This window comes from Corvus moneduloides, chromosome 6 (genome assembly GCF_009650955.1).
Source record: "Corvus moneduloides isolate bCorMon1 chromosome 6, bCorMon1.pri, whole genome shotgun sequence".
Classification (NCBI taxonomy): Eukaryota; Metazoa; Chordata; class Aves; order Passeriformes; family Corvidae; genus Corvus; species Corvus moneduloides.
Window position 1 is genome coordinate 44164453 of NC_045481.1, and position 20242 is coordinate 44184694.

Here is a 20242-nt window from a genome sequence, read left to right on the forward strand (position 1 = left end):
GCCAGACTGGATGTGGTTCCGAGCAGCCTGGCCTATTGGAAGGTTCCCTGCCCATGCCAGGGAGGTTGGAACTAGGTGATCTTTAAGATCCTTTTCAACCCAAACCACACTGTGATTCTATTAAAAAATGTCCAGGGCTATACTACATAGGCAAAATGAGCTATATACAGTAGCATGGGTCAGCCTGAAAGCCAAACTCTGATTTGGGAATATGCAACAAGATAAATTTCTTTAGCAGTAGCAATATTAAAAAATGTTGTAAGTAAATTAAGAACAAAATTCCATGCAAGCTCTTGCACCTAATTTCAGGCAGGGACAAAAAGGGAAATACAAACCCCTTATTGGTACCAGCAATGAGAAATGAGGTTTATTTCAGGCATGCAATATATTATTGAAAGGTTGTGCAGAATTTAGACATAATAAATTATATGTAGGAGGGGGTATATATTATTTAACAAAGTGGGTGAGAGGAAGGCAGCAGAAAAAAATAGTGTTCATTTAGTGAACAGACTCTGGGACAAAAGCAAATGATAATTCCATCAGGCGAGATTTGAAGGATACTGGAGAGAGAAAAGTGTAGCTCAGGAGATCATCTAATTTATCTCACTGGTGCTAAAATGAGCCCGAAGACTATTTCTAAATGGCAGATAATTCTGATCTGAGGAATGTCTCTTACATATAATTTAAAAGGGAAAGGAATTGTACTGTTACTATTAATAATAGAATATTTTACTTAAAAATTCAGGAACTTACTGTTCCTCTAGTCAAGTTTTTCTCAGATTTAGTGAAGTTATCTGTGAAATGTGAAGCTAATTTAATGTTTCATATGGGACAGAAATTGTTTTCTTTTTCCCAAGACACCACAGTAAGAGGCAAGAAGTGTAATAATTTTTATCAGGAATGTGTGAGTTTGTGATACAAACACTTGAGGCAGCTCTGGTTTTTATTATCTAACAGCTGGGCTGTCACAACTGAGCATTTCTGCCAGAGGAGCCTGTAACCACCCTATCATATACATTCCTACTTTGCTCTCTTATGAGCTGTACAGAGCTGTATCAAGCCAAAATTCACCTCCAACCCTAAAGTGGCAAGGGTTACCTATAGATAATCTATACCTGTATAGATTAACTGTGGAACTTCCCAGGAACAACACTGTGTAGCAAAATATAGAAAAAATTAAAACAAACAAAAATCTCTCCACTCATGATGTGTTTGCTGGTGTTGCCCTGTTCCCTACAAAGTCTGTTCTATTTTTTTAGCTGGAGTTTCAGTTTTCAAATGATGAGACTCATATAATTTCTACTTACATCCTACTACTGCCTTTCCAACATTTGTCAAGGAGACTTTCATAAATTTTTTTTTGAGTAAGAATTATCCTGTTCCTCATTTTATCCTGCTTGAATATACCTTTTTGTCCTCCTTTAAACATTTTAATATATCCTTTCTGTATATATTTTCTTTATCTTTTATCTTTTCAATTATTATAGTTTTTAACTTTTGTGTGAGCAGGGTGGTCATTCTTAGCTCTTAATCACTCTCAATATTATTTTTCCCTAACATTAGTTTCACCTTTCTCAATATAAATTCACCAGGAACTTTATCGATCTGATGACATCCTGGCAGGAAAAATGGGATCAGCCTGACCCTCATGGAGTCTCCGGGTTGCTCAGATGTTTTTTGACAGAACTTGAATGAATGTCTTTCATATTTGGCTGTCCATTACCACCTCATAGTAGAATTCTGTAGACACCTAGTCCATTTTCTGGGTTCCTGGTGGGTTTGGTCCAAGAGGAAGGTGCAGAGGTAGAACACTTGACACATGTCCAACTTGCCCCAAAGGTAGGAAGCTGGAGTCACAGGGAATAGGAATGTTGTTTGATTTGGGGTTTTTTTCATGTGGAGCAGAGCAGTCTAACTGGTGGCCTAAGAATAGTTCAGGATCATGGAGTACTCCTGGCCAGCCCACTACCTGCTTCCCTCATAGCTCATAGCCCTGTCTGGGCTGCAACAGTCAGGCTAGACCAGGCACAGGTACAGCTGGGGGTGGATACAAGCTGGGATGGGGATGGCTGCAGGTGAGTGAGAGCTGTGAGGGGCATCCAGCCCTCTCTGCTGGACCATGTACAGAAGGAGGACTGATATTCAGAAATACTCAATAGATGGCAGGGAAAGGTACATCCTGCCTAAGCAAGGGAATCTGAAATAATATCAAATACCTTAGAAAGCCTAGAAACTGAAGAGAAGTAGGTCAGATCATGCGGTTGGATTTTATGGCTAATGTGTATCCAGAGGGCAGAGCTAGGTATGAATGACATTTACAAAATGTTCTTTTCCTTTCTTTTTGACTTCTGAGAAATGTCTGTTGAAGAGTTGGATTTAGTTGTACACTAGAAGAGAATGTTGAAAGACTTCAGTAAAATATCTCAAACAAAAAAGGCTGTCTGAAAATTCAATGGAATACACTGAACATTCTGAAAGATGTAAGAACCAGACAAATTCACTCTTGATGGGAAGCTATCCACAAAAAAGTAAGATAGACTTGGATGAAACACAGGGGCTAGGATTCCCTTCATAATAACTCTTCAAAACCCCATTGCCTGAAGTGTTCACAAGTAAAGGGAAAAGGTGGAAAAGATCTCCCTGAAACATATTAGGTGAAAGGGATAAAAGGCGAGTCAAACTGAAGAAGAAAAAACCTACAGAGCTCAAACCAAAGCAGTAGAAACAGTTACTGGAGTAACTGTATGAGACTTTCAGACTAGATAATATCACTGAAAACAGAGAGCTCAGCTGTGGGACTGAGATGCAGGGAACATCTCAAGATTTAAAACTACATTTAATTTGTAGAAAGAATGAGCTTACAAAATGATCCACAGAAAAAAAAAACAAAACAACAAATGGAGTGGCTGTGCCTCCAGTGGCAAATTTTAAAGTATAGGAGAAATGATGAAGACCCTGTGTTACGAGAGAATAGACAACCAGTTGCTAAAGTCATGGGTAACAATAGGACACATCTATTAATAATACTAAGGTGTTTTGCCATCAGAGAAACCCTGCAGTGGCTCTGCAACAAAAGTGGGTATGAGCTAATGCTTGTAACATCCCTATGATGAAGGGTGCTCTTATTTGTCACATACAGCAGATGAAGCAACCTACCTATGACCACATTTTTTTAGCTATGATTAGATCTCATGACCTTCTGCCTCCATGTCCTCTGTTCTAGGCCATAGTTCAGTACTAAATGAATCTGTGTATGAAATACTGAATTTACATCATAAATAAAACCAGAGTTGTTCCGGCTGGCTCACAGGGGCACAGCAAATCTAAAGAAAGTCTGGCAACAAACAAATCAAAAGGACTAGAAACTCAATATCTTAAGCACTTAGGGACTGAACAAGAGCAGATACTTAGTAAGCAACTGTAGCTTGGTGACATTTTTTCCAGGATGGACCTAGAACACAAAAGCACCAAAATATTTGTTCTGCAGAGCTGAACTGGACCATAAGCAAAACAGAAAACATGTATTTATGACAAAAAGTAGAAGTCTGAGTGGTGCAGAGATGGTTCATCTAATTTTCTCATTTGACAAGCTGAGCGTGACTTTACATTGAAAGAGAGAAATGTAAGTGTAGGGAAATGGATTGCTGCTCAGAGAAAGATATGGAGGGAGTGGCTGGGAACACACAGATCATGAGTGGGAACATAACTGTTCCGAGAATTAAAAACACCTAGAAATCCTATATTCCCATTATTTCTGTTTCATTTATCTATGTGCTTGTGTATACACGTACCCACCTATATATGTATACACATCTATGTGTTTATATTTCACATGAGAAACATCAAGGGCTAGGAATGAATTTTTTAGAAGTTTTATCATTATTTGTTTGCTAATGATGGCATTGATGCAGAATACTTGGAGCCAAGAGGAAATGTAGAGCTCCCCTTAACTGGATGTGTTTTGATTAGGAGCATTATAGTCCAAGCCCCTCTCTAATGCTTAATTTTTAGACAGTTTTTCTTGCCAAGACCTTTGCTCACTAGTGCACAAATGATTCTTTTAACTTGTTTGGTGTCTTCTTTATATGAATCATTGGATGGTCCACAATCCATATAAATACATGCATTGATGTGTGTTCCGTGTAAGGATTACAGGGCAGAGGCCTTTGGAAAGTTTTTCCTCTGAAAGTTTTAAGTATCAAAATTTGGTTACAGGTTAGCAAGCAGCTGGCTATGAGGAAAAACAGAAAAGCCAAATTCTTAAAGCATAAAGTAGGGATGATCTCTTTAGCATTGATCTATCTATGGTCAGCAGAGCACCACAGGTGACAGGTAAAAACCCCATATGTGCATCTATGTCTTGCACTGAATCCTCTCCCATGCAGTTTTTCACAATGAATGGCCCAGGCAAAGCCAGAGACAAAGAGATGGGTAACTGTGTAGATAATAAATCATGCATTTCCTACATTGCCTACAGAAACACACGTCATTTCTACATACAGGAAACTGGCCTTAAAAAGTGTAAAAAGTGACTTGGAGAAGCTTAATAGGGTGTGGATATTCTCTGCCTCTCAAAAGAAAGTACAGTATCAAATAAAATTATCAGGTGGCAAGCTAGAAAAAAAACTAAAGAAGGCAGTGCATTTTTTGCACTTTGCCTGTAGAATTCATTGCCACAGGATATTGTGGACAGTGAGTGTGTGGTTGCATTTAGAAAATACTAAGACAAATAAATGTTAAAAAAATATCAGCAGGGTAGGTTATACCAAAAATACCACTGTAGTTCAGGTAGTCCTTGAGCTTCAGACTTCTGAATGCTGACAGAATATGCCAGGAAAGTATTCTATATGCTTGTTCTGTTTTTATAGTCCTTCCTTCAAATGTGCTGTTTACCACAATTGGACAGGTTTCTGTGCCGGGTGGATCATAGCATGGTTGGCTTGATGCTGTCAAAGAAATCTTGCTTTTGATGCTTAATTTCTTATTTACTACTTGCAGTACTTATATAGACCATGATCTGTATTTTCCCAATAGAGCAAATCCTGTGGAAAGGGTGAATATCCCAGTTTAGTTAATATCAAGGCTCCTTTTAAATGTAATTATGTTAAGGTTCGATTTACACAAATAATGATGTGTTAATATTTCTGAGACGTTATCTGAAAATTATATAAAATGCAAAGAGGAATTTAAAAGAATTTCAGTATAAGGCTTTTAAGGATCTAAATTTTTTCTTGACCAAGGATGGTAGTTCATTCACAACTCCTGTTAAAAGCGAAAGTACTTCAAGTACTAATATTCTGACCAAATGAGCCCTAATGATTCAAACACTTATACAACATGATCATGTGACACTTCAGAGTAATCCCATTGAACCTAATGGATCTAGATAGATTTCGAAAAGTGGGATGTAAGTGTGTGTAGAGTTGACATCTAAGCAACTTTAAAAAGATCAGCATATACTGGTCTTAAAATTTTGACTCCTGTGTCCATTGTAATTGGTTTTTCAATGTTCTAAGTAAAGAATCATCCTAACACAGTCCTGTTTTTTGTAATAAAGTGGATTTTTTTGAAATATCTGAACTGTCAGTGGTGATGTGTAGGACTCCAGGTGCTCCCGCTCATGGTATTGTGGAAGGAGATGACTTTAAATACGGGGCCCGGGTTTACTTCAAGTGCAACGCAGGTTACAGCTTAAAAGGCAGCCGTGTTGCCTACTGTCAGCTTGATGGGATTTGGTCAACACGTCATCCTGAATGTGGTAAGGTCACTTTAAGTTTTAAATCTTATCAAATATTTTGGCCAATGTATTCCCATGAAACTAGACTATCTAAATCTCACTTGAAATTTGGAAGGTCTGTGACATAACACATCCTTTTGTCTTCCTTGTCTTCCAGTAGGAATTCTTATTTTACTTTGCTGGAACCCCAGCCTGCGAGACTTTTTTATATAAAGGTCTGACTGAAACTTAAATTCACTGAAAATTAATAACCTCAAAGTCTTTAGGCATATATCCTTCTTACACACAGATTGAAAATGCCCAGGACCAAAGCCAAGTGAGGGACATAGTGCGACAATGAATAGTTACTCCCATTACTCTGTATGTCTGACACCTTCTCTGCAGAAGTCTGGTGCACTCTGTGGAGGTGAATAGGGGCTTACTGTGTGAACACTAGACTCTTATTTCAACAGAATTCCCATCCTAGACAAAAATTGATTAAAAAGAAACTTCCATTCATTCTGACTGTGCAGGATGGCATGCCTACCATTCACATTGGTTCAGCTGTAAAATTCCTTCTTGTCATCCAAAGAGACTTTAAATTTTCTTTAGTTGATTTGCACTGCACAATTTAATTTCCATATTCCAGAATAATTTGTGTCAAACGATAAAGTGTTTTTACAACTGTGTTATGTCAAACAGTGTACATTTTGGGGGGAGTGTTGTAACACAGCTGTATATAAATTCATTTGAAAGAGCAAGCAATAGGTATTCTTCTATCTAGAGAGAAGTCTCCAACTGCAGTAAATGTAATGTCAGGATCATGCCAAGTCCCTGCTGCATCATGGCCCTGGCTAAAGATCTATAGAAAGAGCTGTCTCTAGACTTGGCAGTCACTGAAGTGCTAGGTCTCTCCTTCCCAGATGTTTTCTCTTTGTTTTTAATAAATCAAAAAGGTCATAACCCTGAGCCTAAGGAAAAAGACAATTACTGTCAAAGCACTGAAATAAGAGAAGGCCTTAAGTGACTTACGTGGTCAAGCTTTTGGTACATTTGGAAACACGCACTCTGCTGATCAGATGATGCCTCCAGGCCAGCCATCAGTGCAGAAGGCAACTTGCAAATAAAGCATTATTCTGTGGGGGATTCTCTGTAGTCTTTAGCTGCTATCAAGTTATCAGTCACTTATGGCTCAAAAGTGAGAGAGCCTGTCTGGTACAAAGAAGGAAAATGAAGCCAAATGAAAAGGAGACAGGGCTCTCTGTTCTTCCCTTTCTCCTGGGAAAAAGGAAGTTCAGACCTCCTTGTTTACCGGATACGACCTGTGGAAAAGTATTTAAGTACATGTATAGCCTTCAGCATATGCTAAAACCCAATGCTTGCAAAGAAAACACTGCAATATAGACTTAGCTTGAATGATAAACTCACTGTTAAAAGCACATGCTCTTTGAAGTGGCATTGTTATGGCCGGCTGTGTGTTTACACGCTTTGCTGAGCTGGGCTTTGTCTGGTGGCACAAGGTAGGACTTTGTGATGTGACAGGGCCATACCTTTGCACTGTAACTGCGCTGATTTCACAGCGATTTAAATAAATGTTATATGTTGGTGCTTTTGTGAACTGAGGCTCAGCAGGCAGCCGAGTCTGAAGCAATGATATGAAGAGGTAATTTTGGGGCAATTGATATGTCCCAGTCCTCTGGGCCCTCTGTGAGCAGCACCAACACCAGCTGTCTAAACTAGATGTTCACTGGTTATCATGCACTGAGATGCCAGGAAGAGAAATTAAACAGAGTTGCATGTTACTGTTGTCCTGACAAGAAAACTGAGGTGAAATCCAAAGAGAAAAAAAGTACCTTGTCAGCTGCTAAATAGAAAGAGCAGAGGAGTTAAAAATAAAGGAAAAATCATCTTCTAGCATCACATAGTGAATACTGTCCTCTAGATTTAGGCCAAAAATCTAAGTTTATTGAGAAAAAAAAAACCAGAACCAAAAAAACCAACAAAAATTAAAAAGAAGTGGAAAATACTGGGAAGGGGGAACTAAAAGAGGTTTTATAGGCAGAATATAGCATGAGTAAGCTTTTCATATTAAATTTTTATTGTCAGTAAATACACACATATGTTCTCTTTCAATTCCTGTATTTCCCTGGATTATTGAGATATCTCTCTCAGTGCTAAGAAAATAAAATGCAACCAAACATAAAAGCAAAATTAAGTAGTCTAGTTTTATTATCCAAGTGCAGTGAAGTATTGAAAATACAGAAAAGGGAAAAGAATGCCAAGGGCCTGTTTCCTGCAAATATTTTAAGTGCAGCCTTTTATGCTGTTGAAGAAGCCTTGTTAATATTAATGGCATGTTAACATCATCTAAAGTCAAGGTTCTTTTTCAGGATTGTCAGCTATTTCTTAAGGTTTTAACAATTTGAGAATTTTTAGCAATTTGAGAATCTTATGCTTTCAGTGAGACTAAAGTATGTGTTATAAACAGACATCTCTATATTATAATTTCTTCTTTAATATTTGACATTTTCAAAGACAGGAATCCCAGATGGGTCTTGAAAAGGCATCTTTAATAAAGTGTAGATTGTTTAGTAACATCTGAATGAAATGCCAAGCAATTTGATGGGTGAAATTAATGTAGTGAACCTGATAAAATGATTACTATCTTTTTCCCCTATCATTAGTTCTAGAAGAAAAAAACTGCTCAGATCCTGGTGGCCCACTCAATGGCTACAGAAGAGTAGTAGAAGACACTGGGCTCTTGAATGGACGCTATGCAAAAATTGGCACAGTCATTGCTTTCTTTTGTAACAACTCGTATGTTCTTAGTGGCAATGAACAGAGGACCTGCCAAGACGATGGAGAATGGTCAGGGAAGCAACCAATCTGCATAAAAGGTAGTTTACAAACTTTTTTACCACAACTCACACAAGCTGCTATGGTTTTACTGGATTGTGTTTAATATCATTTGCACTTGACAAACAATCATTTTTGCTAAGAATAAGCTGTCTGGCTGATACCTGATACTGAGCTTGGTAGTTTGCCAGCTCTACTGGCTGCTATACTCAGACAGAGAAGATGCCAATGATTCCAGAAGATTCCATCTTTAAACAGGGAAAGGAATGTTCCCTAAGACTCTTATTGTCCTCATTCTAGGATTGAACCTGCATGACATCAAAATCAAAGAAGATCAGGTGGGAATTGAAATAGAATGAAATAATTGTTTCATGAGACCATTAACAATCAGTTGCTGTCATAGGGAATAGCTGTCCTCTCACAATCCTTTTAAAACACTGGGACCAGTCATGAGTGCAAAAGGCAGGGCCTGTACATTACAGCCTTAAAGACATGATTAAATTATCTGTATTCATCAAAACACTGAATCACACCTTTAAATTGTTTGCTGAAAAGGGAATTATGCTCTTGACCTGAAGCTATTCTACTAAGTGTGTATGAACCCCTGAGTTAGTGAATGAATGAATGAATGAATGAATGAATGAATTTGGGCTGGGGAACTGCTAAATTCATTTTATGAAAGCAATTTCTTGACATATGGATTTTTGTTTAAACTGAAATGGTGCTAATATAAGGAAATATGTGTCCCCTAGGGAATTTGCTTTATTCTGTTGTTTTAGATGAAAATAATCTCTCCCTGCAGCATATAATCATCTGTGGAAAGCATCTTTATTGATGCTTACTGTGATACTGACATAATGGTTAACATATAAATCAATCACAAAGAACTAGATATTGTTAGATTACACAGAGCACAAGTGCTCAGGCATACAGATAAAATCCATCCTGGAAGGTTCCTTTCCTTCCACTCAGGGCAGCAGGAAAGAGATCCTGGCAGAGTTATTTGAACTGATAAACCTGAATATTTTATCTTATTCTTAAAGAAAGTAAACAGAATATGCAAAACTAGAAATCGTAGATCTCCTTTATGTTATTTTATGCATATTCAAGTAACTTCGAGGGGCTCCTTTGAATCAGAGCCTCCAATTCCTTCTATGAGTACACAATCAGATTCTTAGAAGGCCATAACATCCTGCAGCCTTTCTCGGTATGCCTACTCACTGGGATTAGCTGTGTGGGGCTACACAGACGGAAATTAGGTATTTTAATATATAATTCCATTACTGGAAAAGTTTGCTCTGATACAAAACCATCAGCCATAGTGGTGCAAGTCTGGCATTCAGACACACTGAATGGTGTAAAAATCTTCCTCTTCCACTGTCTGGAAGTCCCAGTACAGAGGATGTTCAGTAGCTTACACTGTTGTAAATGGGATAGACCTTGTGAACTGTGGAGAAATATTTTTCCAAGGCTTTAGGTTTTAGATCTATCTTTATTTTAATGCACGTAACTTAACTGCCTCTTTTCTTAATCCAGTCCACTATAGTTAGTGAGAGGAAAGGTTGGAAATGTGTATGAACCATAGCACTTGAGCTGTGAATGTGAAAAAGTACTGTGCAACATTATATTTTTTCTAGCCTGCAGAGAGCCAAAGATCTCTGACCTGGTGAGACAGAAAGTGCTTCCAATGCAGGTTCAGTCAAGGTGAGAATGCAATATCTCAACTACAGTTTAAAGAAAAAATGTGATTGCTTTCCCCCTCCTCTCCTTTTCACTCCATGTGTTTAGCCTGCCTGAGCAGCGATTCCTACAAAACCACTGATAACTGAGCAATGCTGGGAGGGGAGGTCTGATTAAGCACAGGTTGCCAGCTGCTGGAGGCAGCCAGGAAGAAATGCACAGATAGAGATGGGCAAACTACAGGATGACGCTGGAATTCTGCTCGCAAGCTTGTGATGGACTATGAGAACAGTCTAAGAACAGTTCCTTGGGGCTAGTGATGTGTGTTAAAATATGAACATGTGCCATCTTAGTGCACAGGGAGAGCACAAGGAGAGAAGAGAGTATAGCAGTGCAATCTGCTCCCGGTAAGTTTCACCATCCAAAGCAATATAGCACGATTTATATAGGCTGGGCATGAGGGAGAGGAGGAAGTAGAGTAGGAGGAGAGGAAGGAATGAAAGATTAGACCCTTCCTGGGCTTACCCTTCTGATGATTTCTTGAAATAAACCCAGTCTGAATTAGTTATATTGCAATGTTCAGGTTCATTTTCGTCCAAGTAGTAATTTCTCATTTCAGGGTTATTTTTGAAGTACATGACTCATTTAATTTTAGTTGCAGTGCAAGAACTGTCCTCATCTTTGGTCTTAAGAACAGTCATATCAGGTCAGAATAAAGGTCCAGCTCAAGCCATAGCCTGTCTCTGGCAATAGCAGGTGCCTAGAGAAGATTTGAGGAACAAGGCAAGCATATACTTCCGAATCGCTCTGCCACTCTCCAGGTCTGTGATGTATGATTGTAGAGATGGCCCTGAGAAGCCGACATAAGGCTTTAGTAGCCATTAGCAGATTTTTCTCCCTTAAATTTCTTTCTTAACTTTTGGATACAGGTCTTGTTAGGCTAAATGTTTCAGATATGAATACCAGCTGTATTGAGAGCATATACATGCCTCCCATCCATAAGATGCCATGAGATATTGGCATCTCATGGTTTTTTGACTGTTTTTAATCCCTTGAAGTAGAATCTCCATATGATAGGTCAAGAGTGAGGCAAAATCTGGATTATGCAATATTGCAAGTCACCTGTGAGTTTGGAATGGGACCCTGGCAGACTAAGTACGACCACAGCAGCTCTCATCCTTCTTCCAAAATCCAAGAGACTTGCCATTGCTCTTGTTCTTAGTAATTTTACTTTCCTATTATGTATCGCCTCACAGATTGGATATGATGGAGGTGCCTGTGTCTTGCTGTGATAAAAAATGAAATCATCATGAGAAAAAAAATAATGTCTTTTCTGGATGTAGGCAATACCAGAAATCTCAAGGGAAACTAATTTCCTGCTGCATTTTTCAGACATGAAAAGGGTTTTTTTGTAGATGTGAGCTTTTAAGCATTAGAGCAAGGGACTCATTCTAAATTATAAAAATTGAAGTATGACTGGAGTCAAGCTTATGGTCCATATCTAAGCTGGTGCATATATTTACTTCTTAATTGTGCGCCCTGTTTCAGCTAATCAGTACAATTTCTAAGTGGAAGCTCAGCGATTATGAAATTATAAAATCTCTGTGGTGAGACAATTATCTCTGTTAATTGCTAACTCAAGCAACTTTAGCAACATCATTAATCTGAATCAATTCCTAATACTGTCTATTAAAATACTCACTAGAGAAAAGATGTGCCTAGCTCCCCTCTACTGAGAATTAATTACAACAATGCCAAATTCAGGTGTAATTTCTTTATTTAAAAAATGGTATCTCAGTCCTTTTGTGAGTGGAAAAACTTCCACATTCAGAGGCAACCGATTGCAATTCAGGAACTGTAAAATGAAAAAAGAGACACAAATAGGATATGTACAAACATATGTGTAATTATATATGTGTGCATACATATGTAAATAAAATAGCTGGGATGTAGATGGGAGTATTGCTAAACTATGCTGGAATGATAATTTTTCCTTATTCTTCCACAAGAAACATCATACGATTTTAAATGATACTTAACACAACTGGTGATACAGTTATGGTAATGATTCCTCTTATAATATTATAATGATTGTGTTCTTTGTGCCTTGAAACAGAGAAACACCTTTGCATCAACTTTACTCTTCTGCATTCAGCAAGCAAAAGCTTCAAATCTATCCAACCAAGAAGCCAGCACTGCCATTTGGAGAACTGCCCCCAGGGTACCAGCACTTGCACACTCAGCTCCAGTATGAGTGCGTTTCTCCTTTCTACCGCCGCCTGGGCAGCAGCAGGAGGACTTGCCTGAAGACAGGAAAATGGAGTGGGAGAGCCCCTGTGTGTATTCCAAGTGAGTCTCCAAGGGAAAGAAATGTGCACATCTCTTGGGTGAATGAGAGAAAAGGTTGTGTGTTCATCTTAGATATTTAAAGAGTCACAGCAGTGTAGGCTGCCTATACTTCCAGCTGGGAGAAAGGAGCAATAAAGCTTGAAGGATATATGTGTCTTTTTATCCACCAGTAGAACTTGAGCAGTTGATGGTAAAGTGATCAGGCTTTCAGCACTGCAATTTGCCATTAATTTTTCTACTCTTTTATTGAGCAAAAGGTGTAGTGAGTCTTTCTCCTGATTTGAAATAGCTTTCCTACTACCACTTCATGCTTTTCTGTATTATTTACTACAAATGGGATTTTTCTTTTATTTGTATACTTTGGCACACAGCTGACAAAACCATCAAAGTTTAAGCAATAGAAGGGAGAGACTGCAATTTTAAAGAGGCTCTTCCTTTAATAAACCCTGCTAAGGAAGGGTTCATATTGCAAACTGTAAGTCTACATAAAATCTTATGCAGAGCTAGTGCACAAAGCAAGTTAGGGTAAGAATGTCAAAAGATTTGGTAAACGCCACTACTGACATCAAGCAAACTGTGAAAAGTAGATCTTAACAATAGACAATTTTTTATTGTTCTTGTTTGTGGTTTTACTTTGAGATCATATAATATATTTTGAAAAGTATCATGTTCAATCTCTCTCACTATGGACACGCACACACTCTATCCCAGAAAAAGCTTCCTAAGGGAGACTAAAAAATGCAACCATGCAAGATAACTCTTTCAACTGAAGTAAACCTTTCATAATATAAGGGATTTTACCCCAGGTTCAAGCCTGGATAACATATTCCTACAACAAGGCAGAGCTTTTTATTTTCCCCAGGATGACTGTTGATTTAGATGCATTTGCTTCAACATTCTTGTTGCAAGACAAGTCTGTTCTTATAGGCATGAATTGGCCTGTGCAAAGATTCATGCCAGGGGAGGCCTCACAATTACACTGTGACTGCCTAGGATGAATTTTAGTGCACTGATGGCTTTATGGCATTTTATGATAGACAAGAATCAGGGGTGTTCTTTCCATTTCTTTGTGCGGTCATCTCATTATAGTGCAGCTCAATAAGGTTGTTGTGAAAATTCACCCAGTCAAGTGCTAAATCCACATTCCTACTTTACCCAGGAATTCAGATAATAATGGAAAACTTGACTATTTTTTTAAAGTTATATAAAATACTCCTATAATTTTGCAAGTCAGAGACAGAGGCTAATTAGACAACTGTCCTTCATACTCATCATTGCAGTTTAGTTTCTTTTGGCACATCCTAAGAAGGAATCAAGAATAATACTCAGATTCTTTCAGGGAGAAGGTGTTACCTACTTTTTGCTTCATGTTTCCTCAGTCTGTGGAAAAGCAGAGAACGTCACCCTTCAGAAGGCAGTGACCTCTATGAGGTGGCCATGGCAAGCAGCCATCTACCGCACAGCCAGTGGGGTGAAGGAGCACAGCCTTCGGAAAGGGGCCTGGATCCTTATCTGCAGCGGGGCCCTGGTGAACGAGCGCACCGTGGTGGTGGCAGCTCACTGTGTCACTGACCTGGGCAAGACTACTGTTCTCAAGACAGCAGAGCTCAAGGTGGTTCTGGGCAAATTCTACAGAGATGATGACAGGGACGAAAAGACTATCCAGAACCTGCGGGTGAGTAAGTCCAACAGGAGTGAAAAATGATGAGCACAGGTAGAGGCTGATCACATCTGTCTTGTATGGGGAGAAAAAGTTCAGCCTTTGGGCAATACACTCTTCTATCTGCTGTTTTTTGAAATGCATGTGTAGATACTTCAGTGCCATGGCACAAGAAGGGCACATGCTGCAGTTCATTGAATTCCTCGAAGCTGTCCAACTAATATATTCACCCCTAACACAAAACATTAAGAAAATAGCTCAGGTTCTGTGGGCCATAATGTCTTGAGTGATATTGCCAGAAAAAAGTAGGAGAGATGCCAGCTACTGTCAAAATTGATTAGCATAATTTATGAGGGAAACACTTGTGCTCTAAATCCTGGTGATGCCATGAGCACATTTCACTTCTCAGCCCCAAGGCCGTACAGCTCTAAACTGAAAAGAAGTTTATGTCTGACTCCAGCTCCAAAAATAGCACCTTGGGCTCATCAGAGTGATTTGCTTTTTTCAAGTAGAACTAGAAAGACTGAAGTCAAACTGAGGAGAAATACAGCAAATTTGGGTATGCACGTCACTTTTTGGGGGGAACTGTGGGGCCTCTGAGTTAATTAATGGATTTTATCCAAAATATCATAAATAACTTGGTTCTTTCCCTCCTGACCCCTTTTTAATTTCTTTCTCTAATCCCATCTTTTTCATAATTTTCCTGTAATAAAATATATTACTTTTTTTTACAGTATTTCCTTATAGGAATCCTATCTGTTCTTGTAGCATTTCATTAAGGAAACAAGCAGTAAAGGTTTGGCCCCAATACTATGTAATGCATTGCTAGTACTCTTTTTTGGTGGGAAGTCAGTTGCAGTTCAATAAGAAGGTAACATTTTAATTCAAAGCCCTACTCCCATCCAAATTCCACAGGCTGAAGGTATCATGGCAGGTAAAACCTTTTCAGTACACAGTAGAAAAACCTGAACTGCATATTAACTCCCCATTTTGCTAAAAAATGTCCTTGACTGCTTTTGAGTAAGAAGGATTTCATGCAATAAAAACTGTCCTGAAATCCAAGAGAAAAAAAATGTCAGAAGATGCTTGATCCGTGCATGTTTCTCATTTCAGTGAAAGAACACCATAAGTGGGGATAGAGGAGAAGTATGCAAAATAAACTTACTTGTATTTTAGTAGTATGGAAAGAGGGCTGCTGACTTGCCATTGCTGTTAACCCTGCAATTCTTCCTACTCTGTTTCCTCTCCAGATTTCTGCCATCATAGTGCATCCCAATTATGACCCCATATTACTTGATTCCGATATAGCTGTCATAAAACTCTTGGACAAAGCCAGGATCAGCAGTCGTGTTCAACCCATTTGCTTGTCATCTTCTCATGACTTGACTTCATCTACAGAGGATTTAAAGATAATGGTTACTGGCTGGAAGGTATTGGCTGACATTAAAGATCCCGGATACAAGAATGACACAATCCGCATGGGAGTTGTTCAGATGGTGGATTCCCTGTTGTGTGAGCAACAGTATGAGGATAATGGGATACAAGTCAGCATCACTGACAGTATGTTCTGTGCCAAACAAGACCACACAGCCTTTTCTAATATCTGCCCTGCTGAGACTGGTGGGATTGCAGCCATAACTTTGCCAGGAAAAGCATCTCCTGAGCTAAGGTGGCACCTGATGGGATTAGTGAGCTGGGGTTATGATAAAACTTGCAGCCTAGAACTCTACAGTGGCTACACCAAAGCTCTTCCCTTCAAAGACTGGATTGAGAAGAACATGAAATAAAAATCTGAGTCTGAAAATGTCATTTTTTAATATAATATCTCTCTCAGTCTCTGCTACTTAGGTTTCTCATCCCAGTGATGAGACATATCTGGGATAAGGTTAAGGCAGACAGCCTGGTAATGTGTCCTAGGATCAGATACTTCATCAGGCTACTTTTACTTAACCCATGACAGAGGGTCTTGGTGCATGAGAAGTTTTGCCATATTTTGTCTGTCTCCCCTGGTGGGAGGATGATGCTTTGCTCCTGAGTCTGACATGCAGAAACAGGACAGTAAATTCTGTCTGAAATTATCCTGTAGTGTGGAGTTCCCTGGAGAAATTGATGGTGAGCCTCTCCCAAAGATCTGTGTGACTGAGTGGATTAAGAGTCTGGAAAGAGTAGCCTGCATTCATCATGACGGATGAGCTTGTTACGGTATGTGCTGTCTGTATTGCCATAGTACAATGTAATCTTCTTCCCTCCCAAGTACTTTACACATTTAAATAAACCATGGTTTGTTTTTTTAACCAACATACTCATCATCTGACATTATTTAGGTCCATTGTTGCTTTATCTGTGTCACACTCTAGGAACTCTCTATTGCCCTTGTCTCTTTGCATATCACTCTCACTTGGGACTCTTCAGGAACACTAAAAGGCAGAATCAGCACAAAATTCAAGGACTATATAAAAAACAAGGTTTTTTTTCTTAATACACCCAGTGCTGCTATTGTACATGAACCACTACAATGAAATGTACAGAGGTGTTCTCTTTCACCTTGTATTCTAAAGAGATGAAAACACAAACCAGATTTTAAGTACACTTTTTCCAAGTGGGTTATTTCAAAGAACGACTAAAATCTCAGGAAAACTTTCAGTTTCCATTAGTTCCCATACATTTGTGGTAAAACTACTCCTCTGTAGCTCTTCAGGGTGAAGAATAATGTCCCGGTCTCACACTTAGCAGGTGCTTTTTTTGAACTGAGGCTGAACTGTTTGACATCAAAGGGTAATGTTGTCCAGGGAGACACCGGGGTGTCCTCATGGTCCTTAGTCACTGCTCTTTCACTAAACCATTCTCTCTTCTCTATTCAGTCATGGCTAAAAATTAGGGATTCATCCTATAAAAGTTGGGGAGGAGAGACAGTAATGACTGTCTTCCATCAAAAATGATTTCTTGATAAGTCATATATGACACCCTGGAATTTTTAGGACCTTCAAATTACTACAGTGCCCAAACAAGCTTACAGCAGTAGTTAGATGTGAAGGCTGGGAATCTGATGAAAAGATTTAGTGCTCTTACAAAGAAGCACTCAGAACCTGCAGTTGTGTTTCTCCTATTGCATGGCTATGGCAACTCTAAGTTAGCAAGTCTGATTTCAGCTCTGATTCTCTGATGCTGTAAAATCTCATTAAGAGTTTCTACCCACTCTTGAATCTAAAAACTGCTGCTAAAAGGACTATTAGTATTGGACATCATTCCATGTAATTTATTTTTTATTTCCTTGGCAGAAATACTTATTGTGTTTTGCTTTTGCACTTTTCTTGTTTTCACTGGCAATAGGACCACATGATGTTGCTTAAATCAAAAAGTTTAAGGGCTACAATCAAAGTATATTGCTTCTCTTTATCTTTTTAGTCTGTCTTCTCCTGCCAGGAGATTATGCTTGGCCGAAAAACTGCATGGCAACAACAGCAACAAAAATCCTGAATTAAATGTGAAAAACATTATGTGTTTCATTCCTCTGCCGGCAGGAACACATGCCAATGAATGTGTGGTACTCCCCTGCTGACAGAATGGGTTAGAGGAAATTAGGTGTCAGTTTTGGAGAAGCACAAACTTGCAGAAAGTCAGCATGTGTTTCTTCCTAACACTAATGACAAAGAACGAAATGAGAAAGCCCTTTCATGATTACATTAAATGAGAGTTTCTACACTCTAAATAATTATTGTATTATTTAATGGTAAACAGAAATCATAAAGACCTGTGAGCTGGTTGTCTTCTCAGTTATGACACCATGACTGCATTGCTTTCCATAGCATTATTGCTCTCCACTGTTACAACCGAGAGAGACAAGGTCCTAAAAGCTTTTCTCCCTTTAGGATTTGCCCAGTCCAAACAGATCCGCAAAAGTCTGTTTTAATTCCAGCTTTAGACTTCACTCTTCTCCTTTTACTAAAGATCAACCATATTTTAGTATTTACTGATCCTCTAACTGCTCCTCAGTGTTGATTCCCATCCCCATTTGGCTTCAAATCACTCACAGACCTGGCAATGAATAGCTGAAAGTTTCTGGGCTTGGACAGCAACAATATAGCTGTTCACTGGCTGTATATCACACAAAAGTACATTCTTGAACAGAAACTTGTAGGAATTCATGGAATTAAAATCTCAGGAGGTTGCTATAGCTGTGTATGCACAGCACTATTCAACTCCTTCATTCTACAGTCATGACGCTCTTCAAAGAAAGCAGAAGCAAGAAAATAGCCAGACACCTCTCAACCCCAGGACTCAGATTTTAGCACATTCCTTTACAGAAGGAGGATGAGGTTGCAGCATTTACTTCTATTTCTGGACCTCAATCATGTTTGAATCCTTGATTCAAATCTGGCTATCTCTAAATGCCGACATAATGTTTTATTTCTCAGGTTGTATGACGTACCTATTCACATGTATAAGTGAGCAGTCCTATCAATGTATTCAAGCACCTGTACCACATCTAGTATTCCCAGGAATTAAAAGCCAGCTTGTCCATCCTTTCCGTCAGGCTTATCCACAGCAGTTTCATGTTCACAGATGGAGCAGAACTATGCAGGAGTTAGCATCTAATGCCAATAACAAGGAAAAAATAGGGATAAATGTTTGAAAAAAAGCAACCTGTGACCTGGAATTGCTAATCCCTTAGATAGCTTGGCTCTATTTTTAAGATGTAGAACTATTTCAAACATGTCTTTCTAAACAGGTGAGGATCTGTGCCATCTGTTGGAGAAAGGGTGTGAAATAGCACAAGATGGATAGCAGCTCATTTTCCCTCCAAGGAAAAAGAGCTGTGCATTCTGGAAAGGCCATAAGGATATTGCTATGGAAAGAGGAGAGCAAAACACTCTGCATTCTTATTCACTCCAATGAGTGTATGTTTTTCCTTTGTATGTCTTTGGGGCTGCACCATACTTCCAAAAGCCAGGGTGCTTAGCTGAAAAATAGCACTGAAAGGAAATTGACATATTGAAATAGAAGCTCTTTTTAGACACCCTCAGTGACTCTCACAGAATTGCCCTTGTAAATGGTTTCCATTGAAAATCTACGTCCATGGTTAAGAGTACAAAAAAAAAAAAAAAAAAAAAAAAAAAAAAAAAAAAAAAAGTGTGTATTTGATTAGGACTGGGGATTGCGTGATAGGCTGCATCCTGCCATTTTTTAAGGGCAAGTAACTGGAATTGTCTTGGTCGCAGGAAAAGCATCCCGGGGGAGTGGGAGTGGTGCGGAGGGTCAGACAGGCTTGCTCAGCTGTGCAACCCCTGCAGCCTCCCAGCTCCTTATCGTGTTAGGGGGCTTCCGCATGGCTGCTGGCTTTCTGTGCCACCTCCTCGGTGCAGAGGGAACGAGCTGTGGCAGAAATGTTTGTTCCCTGTGAAACGGGACATCAGGTTGGTCAGACTTGGATGGAAAGACAGCACTGAGGTTGGCGGGCAGAGCCTCAGCCGAGGGAAACGGGAGCGAAGGTGTGTGGCAGTGTCTGGGCGTGACACGCGTGTTCTGTGCCCCCGCACCTGAGTGCGCGTACTGAACAGGACAAAAGCTTCCTGCCCTACGCTGCAAAAATGTCCCGGGCAGCCCCCGGGCCCGCGTCCGCCGGGCCGCGGCCACGCACGGCGCCCACGCCGTGGTGGGGCGGGGCGGCGCTGCGGGGCGAGGCGGCGGCGGGCGGCGCAGGTAGGGGCGCGGGGCGGGCGCGGGCGAGGCGTGGGGAGAGGCTGCGGCCGCGGGCGGGACGGCGGCGGCTTCCCGGGGCCGCGGCGGTGCGGGGCCGGGCCGGGCCGGGCCGGGCCTGCGGGGCGGCCGGCGGCAGGTGGGGCCCGGGCGCGGCGCCGCGCGCACCTCCCGGCAGGGGGCAGCACCGCCCCGCGCCGCACCCTGCGCGTCCCTGCGGGCGGGGACCCCGCTCGCCGCGGCCCCTCGGTCCCGCTGCGGCCGTCAGCGAGCCCCGGCCGTCC

At 40.2% G+C, this 20242-nt stretch overlaps 1 protein-coding gene across 2 annotated transcripts in view; it reads left to right on the plus strand.

Moving 5' to 3' along the window:
• PAMR1 (peptidase domain containing associated with muscle regeneration 1) overlaps positions 1-16563 on the plus strand; it is a 55955-nt gene extending 39392 nt beyond the window's left edge. Inside the window, exons 7-12 of one of the 2 annotated variants that reach the window (XM_032112848.1) lie at positions 5588-5758; positions 8401-8613; positions 10210-10276; positions 12369-12601; positions 13981-14276; positions 15512-16563. In XM_032112848.1, the coding sequence (XP_031968739.1) occupies positions 5588-5758; positions 8401-8613; positions 10210-10276; positions 12369-12601; positions 13981-14276; positions 15512-16048 (1517 nt within the window). In that variant the 3' untranslated portion in view covers positions 16049-16563. The remainder of the gene's footprint in view (positions 1-5587; positions 5759-8400; positions 8614-10209; positions 10277-12368; positions 12602-13980; positions 14277-15511) is intronic. The other variant, XM_032112850.1, reaches the window with a different exon arrangement.
• Positions 16564-20242: the final 3679 nt, after the last annotated feature.